General features: G+C 37.4%; 1 protein-coding gene across 1 annotated transcript; it reads left to right on the top strand.

Annotated features, from left to right (window-relative positions):
* LOC117748854 (ras-related protein Rab-5C-like) lies at positions 1 to 4,902 on the top strand. Its single transcript, XM_034558958.1, has 6 exons — positions 1 to 152; positions 776 to 1,108; positions 1,623 to 1,774; positions 2,223 to 2,345; positions 2,568 to 2,661; positions 3,376 to 4,902. The coding sequence occupies exons 2-6, from the start codon at positions 940 to 942 to the stop codon at positions 3,507 to 3,509; spliced, it is 672 nt and encodes a 223-aa protein (XP_034414849.1). The 5' UTR covers positions 1 to 152; positions 776 to 939; the 3' UTR covers positions 3,510 to 4,902.
* The last annotated feature ends 1,738 nt before the right edge of the window (positions 4,903 to 6,640 follow it).

Raw genomic sequence — 6,640 nt, 5'->3', positions numbered from 1 at the left:
AACCAGGAAGTATTTTGGTTACACAAGGCGGAAGCGTATATTTTACTGAACCTGAAAGTGTTTTAGGCTGAGAAGAAAACGTTGTTAACGTGGATCAACACGGTTATTACTCACTAGTGACAGGGTGAAGTTGATATTGTGTCTCGCTGTTGGTAAGAACGACGCCGTGTTGTTTGTTTCCTTTTAGTATTTAGTTCTTGTTAGCCGAGGTTAGCACTGCTAGCTTTAGCCTCGCAGCTAACTTACAGTTGTTTTTTGTTTTTCTCTGGTTATTCGGTCAAAGTTTAGACCAGCAGGTGAATCTGTTTGTTTGATGGTTGGTATTGTCGTGTTTTGAATTAAATTAAATATATATTATCTAGAATTTGCTTTTTAACATACAAATACAAAAATATGGCGAGGCAATATGAAAGCTCAGGTTATAGTTAAATTATCGAACTTTTTTACCTTTTTGAAGTGTTTTGCTTATTAGAAACTGTTTATACCGTTTTTACTCTGTGCACATTCGGGGTTGTCTGGAGACTTGATGAACTAAACTAACGTTTTAAAACGTGTTTTACTAAGAGGGTTATCTTGGTGTCGAGGTGACAGGTGACACTGTTTTGACAAATAACATATTTAAGTTAATGTCATGAAATAAAAATGTATCGGGCTGCAACCAACGACAAATGAGCGTCTCCTCGTCTTGTATAACTGCCATTCCATAATTCTGTTTTGTATTTTTTGTATTTATCGTTTGAGTTCTCGTAATTAGATCCACTAATTTGTTTTCAAGGTAGACGGGGTCACCACTGCTTCCCGTCTGACTCGGTTCTTCCTGCTGGGGAGTTTGGCTTCTGTCCTCGCTCACCATCAGTGCCTGTGTTTCCTGACCCATCTTTACTCACGTTGACCGATAGTTTCAGCCCATCTCATCCATAACAACCTCTGTCTCTGTCAATGGCTGGGCGCGGTGGAGGATCAACCAGGCCAAATGGAGCCACAGTAGCAAACAAAATCTGCCAATTCAAACTGGTGCTGCTGGGGGAGTCAGCAGTGGGCAAGTCCAGCTTAGTGCTGCGCTTTGTCAAAGGCCAGTTTCATGAATTCCAGGAGAGTACCATTGGAGGTAAGAGACAAAAACACTTTTCTACAGTTGTGGGGTGTTTCAGTAAGTAGATTGGGTTGTTGCGTGTACTCGGATGATGATTAGTATTGTTTAAAATATATCAATACTCGTGCCAGTACAATGCCATAGAAATGTAAACCTAATATAAAGACATTTTAGTGTACTGATATAAGCTAACGTTATCAAATATTAACATAGGCAGCTGTTCAAGGAAGTCATTGAAGGAGATCACAGATTTGACTGGACAGCCAATGACAATTTTTGATACTTGGTGTTACACACAAATGCAGGTCCAATACCCAGCCCCAGTGTAGGTGTAGTTCACTAAATAAACCATTGGACTAATATTTACCGTGTTGGGGTCTCTTCCTATTCTAGTTCAATTATTTTAGGGTACGAGTGTTTGAGAGCCTTTACTTGCTGCATACATGGACATGATCTTTCAGGAGGATGGGAACATACATGGTCCTAAAACACTTTAATTCCACTGATGTTTATTACTTGCTTTCCTCAGCTGCCTTCCTCACTCAGACCGTCTGTCTGGACGACACCACTGTGAAGTTTGAGATCTGGGACACAGCAGGTCAAGAGCGCTACCACAGCCTGGCTCCAATGTACTACAGAGGCGCTCAGGCGGCCATCGTGGTCTATGACATCACCAACACAGTAGGTTTCACCTGCAGGGAAACAATGGGGGACAGAGTCTTATCAGTCGGGAGCAACTAGATGAACTCTAATGGGTTGTAGCTTTTGATATTGCCTTAATTTACTATAATGTTTATTCCACATTATTTTGTGTATAATTTCTTTGACTTGATCTGAAAAGTGACAGTGAAAAACAAAGTTTTAAGCAAAACTGTGTTGATAATCCGAGGTAAGTTTGTAAATGTTAGAATATCTTAAAGAGGTGTATTGGGTTTGTTTGGAGGCAGAGTGGAGCAATATACAAGACACTCTCCAATTGTTGCTCATTTAGGTCCAAAATTAGACCTGGTGATGCTCAGACTTGTGGGTGTTTTGATATCACACAGAAGTGCATTAAATATATAAATATAGTTGTGATGTGATTTACAAAGGGTGAGAGCCATATTAATAAAGTTTGCCGCTCAATTAGGATACTTTTGCACGAGCAAAGAACTGGGTGAAGGAGCTGCAAAGACAAGCCAGTCCCAACATCGTGATCGCTCTGGCTGGAAACAAGGCAGACATCGCAAACAAGAGAGCTATAGACCTCCAGGTATGAAGATGCAAAAATATACATCAATATAACATTTATAGCAACATTATTTTAGATATTCAATAGATTATCCTATTTAATATATATATATATATATATATATATATATATATATATATATATATATATATATATATATATATATATAACTATAAATAAAAAATGATATGTCAGTGCTGTTAATATTTAATATTATCCTCAATATCTAAATTACGTTCTCAGGAGGCACAAACATACGCTGATGACAACAGTCTACTGTTCATGGAGACATCAGCCAAGACCGCGATGAACGTCAATGAAATTTTCATGGCTATTGGTAAGTGCTTCATGCTGCTGAGTCAAATGCCCCCTTTCAACTGCTCCCACCGATGGAAATATCAGGCAAGACTTAAGTCTACTACCCACTTATTTCTGCAGCAAAGTTGAATTGCTCACTAATTTCCATACAAGAGAACTGACACATCTTTCACCTAAATTAAATGGGTACTGGTTTGATAGTACTTGAAGAAAAGACAGTGAGTAAGCAACCAAACCAAAACAATATGAACAATATCATTTGCACTCGACCTAATGTCTTTTGCGCACAAATGAACAACAATATTGTTTAACATTAATGTTTAAACACATTTAAGGAATGTCAACGATGGAACACAACTTTGTTAACGCTGTTTAATGTCCACATTGTGTCATCCACATTGAAATGGCTCACTCAGATTACATCTGAAAGAGCTGCTTGTGTCGAAGAGATTTTGGGTGAAGAGATAAATAACTTCAGAGGTCATAAGTGTGATGCTAAAAGTTTATTTTAATGAGCATGGTGCACAAACGGCATTAATGGGAAAGCATCAATTCAGTATTTTTAGGCACTTAAATACCAAAAACAGAGCTGCCAGCCCGCTGCTAACACACTTATTTTTCCCAGTGACGAGTTCCAATGAATAGATTATTGTAACCTTTTTGTTTTGTATGTTTGCAACTCTGAACCTTTTAAACTTGCTCTAATCAAACATCTGGCATCCTGTCGCTACAGCAAAGAAGCTACCAAAGAGTGATCCTCAGGGTGGAGCTGGACAAGCGGGGCGGACCCGGACAGGAGTGGATCTACAAGAAACTGCTCCGCAGAGCCGCAGCAGCCAGTGTTGTGGCGGTGGCGGCAGCAATTAGCAAGTACAAAACAATGAACTTAGTAAAGCGAGCCCTGAACATCGTTTTAAGGACGGCACGTAGCTAAAACCCAGAGAGGCAGGAGAGGGCAGAGCCATTCGCCAACCCTGCACTTAAACTGAGATTACAGATGCGATTATCTGGATCCTCTTTGATTAAAGGAACTTTTTTCTTTTTTTTTAAGAATCATAAGCTAGAGGGAATTACCAAGATCGCATTATTTCTCTGTCTTTCCCCTGTGTATCTATCTATCTACCTCCCTGTTCATCTTCAACCTCTTTCTCAGTTGATTGAATTCTGTCGTCAATGATTTTTTTTGATGGGTGATACTGAGGTTGTTTTGCCATTTCCCTTTTTGTTTGAGTGTGTGTATGCGTCTGTCTATGTATGTGTATGTTATATTATATACATGTACTGTATATTTGCGGTTTACTTTTCTACTCTTGTCATTTCCCTCTACATTGATCATCATTATGAAAGATACAAATACCCAACTACTAATGCTGAAACTGCAAACGACAGCAATTATTCTTAAAGATTTTGTCCTATTGCAGTTTAGAGAACAGCATTTTGTGGTGGTGGTTGTTGTTGTTGTTGTTGGGGACCTGGACATGACACAGTCATAAGGAAAGATCTATTTTGCTTATTGAAGCAGGTCGTGATTTAATAGGCTACACATCTGAAGGTGTTTCTGAACTGTGCAACAAATGCAGTTGTTTGCAGTCATTGTGTATTGATACCTGTAACACCAGAGAGTTGTTAGCCTTTTTTAAAAGAAATGTTAAAATCACTTGTAAATCTAAAAAAAAAAGTAATAAATAACATGCAAGAATGATTTTGTTGAGTTGTTTTGCAGTGGTATGGTATGGCATTGCAAGAGTATTTAAATGCATGTTTGGGTAGTGCAGGTGGGTTGAATGTCAGCTATGATAAATTCCTGCCTTGAAAAGTGTTATCAAAAAACATCTCTAAACAGATGTTGCAATAAGGGGTCACTAAATCTGATTCTGGCTCATATTGGCATAACAATATACTTTTAATAGAATATATTGTTTTGCTAAATACATGTTTAATTGTATATAAATGTTCTTGTTTTGCGGACAAGACATGTCCCTCCCGGCCTTCTCAAGGCTGGTATTCATCTAGATTTAGTACAAAATACATTTTGTAGGTTGACAACATTTTATTCAGGACTGAAAGCACTGATTTGGAGAAAATAATTTGTTGTTCATAATACTATGTTACAGTTTACATCCTTAATCTAGTTATTAATAAATGTACGCATCAGATTTTTGTTCTCGGGTCTACAATGCAAACTATTTGAAGTATAGAATGTACTGAAATGCCTGAAATATTCATCAGAAACCGCAACAGTAAACATTTCCAACCACTAGATGGCTGCAGAACACTTTAATCTAGATTCACGTCACAAATGGCTCCTTTTCAATGCATGTGGTCAGTATTTCGTAATTAAAATAAAAAATAATTGGTATTAAATAATTGGCAACTACATATAAGGATAAAGTCATTTTCAGGCAAAAGGTCAATTTGATAGCATAATGAAATTTACCACACATTTGTCGTTTGCGTATGCATTTGTGTGTGTGTGTGTGTGTGTGCGTGTGTTTTGACCATGCAAAGCTCACCTGATTAGTCTGTTAGCTAAAGAATACCTTGAATGAGATTAAGGCAAACGAGGTGTTCAGAGTCTGTTAATGTTTTTAGAATAGTATTTGTTGCAGATGTCTGAGCATGTATTAAGTCCTCCTTGTATGAAGGTTATCATTTTATTATTGAAACTGTTTTAAGTTGTTAATTCAACTTGATGGTAGTTTTGGAAGCTATTGAATCAGTGGTAGAAGGGAGCCTAACCTGTGGTAGTGTATTGCCTCATGTTGACTATTTAGTACAATACAGTCTTGGTTAGTAATAGTGAAGAGATATGATCTCAATCACTATATTTTAAATGTAGATAGTATCTAAGTTTACATCACAATGGAGCACACATTTTAAATGAATTTACAGTATGTTTGCAGAAGAAAACGTTTGTTTCCATCTACTACTGTTTTGTGAATGTTAGAAGTTGGAGCGCGTACATCATCCAGTAGGTTTCCATTACAACTTTATTGCAGAAGAAGAAAAAACAAAATGGCGCAATTAAAAGAGTGCCAGTTGAAACTCAAATGAGGGGAAAAACGCATGGAAAACACAATGAAAATTTGCCATTTATATTTGGTTCATATATTGGGGTATACGTCTAGGTCGCATGCTTCATATTCATCGTGATGTATTTGCAAAGTCTGTTTCCATTGCACGTGTGACAATACAAATACAACAAAATACTAACTTTACGATTTTGCAATATTTTATGTTTTTTCTAATTTTCTGTGTTTCCAATCAGAGTGCGGCTATACTAAACGACCATAAAAAGATGAATGCACAATGTCACTTTTGAGAGAATAAATAACACATTCCATATAAATAATGTTATGTTAAGTTAGCTACTCTAAACAAGAGACATTCAGGTAGTGTGGCTGTCATTACACTCATTCATGTGTTATTCTCAGACAGGAATATGTTTGCTTGTAAAGGTTCATGGAAAAGAAAACTACAACCATGTAAAGATTTTTAGACCAGAAAATGATTTAAACTGTCTTTTAGGCGGACAGCCTTACTATTGTGGTTTTGAAGCCTCAAACCTAACATTAAGTCCATTTGAACCCCCACACACACACACACACACACACACACACACACACACGCACACACACAGACAGGCATACACTCGCCTTAGAGACAGGCAGCGTCTCTGCCAAAAGCAGCCTGCCGCCTTTTTCACAGTAAATGATTTCTCATTTGTTGAGCTGTCAATCAAGATGTGTTCTGTCAAAAGAGAAACTTGTTTCATACTTGGCCTCTGAATCATAATGGTGGGAGAGCTGGACTGAAATGGACTGCGTTTAGTGGAAGAGATTTGCAGAATAAAGGGAATGTGCCCTGAAAATAAATGCAACCTTTTTATGCCTTCACATAATTTGTGGTTTCTTTTTAATTTGCAGAATAATTGAAATAGAAAATGAAGCTTTAGCATGTTGTGGTTGTATCAGCAATAAGGATTTATAGATTAGCTT

The sequence above is a fragment of the Cyclopterus lumpus genome, chromosome 19 (genome assembly GCF_009769545.1).
Source record: "Cyclopterus lumpus isolate fCycLum1 chromosome 19, fCycLum1.pri, whole genome shotgun sequence".
Classification (NCBI taxonomy): domain Eukaryota; kingdom Metazoa; phylum Chordata; class Actinopteri; order Perciformes; family Cyclopteridae; genus Cyclopterus; species Cyclopterus lumpus.
The sequence above is the reverse complement of the archived record's forward strand: the minus strand, read 5'-3'. Positions and strand labels throughout refer to the sequence as shown.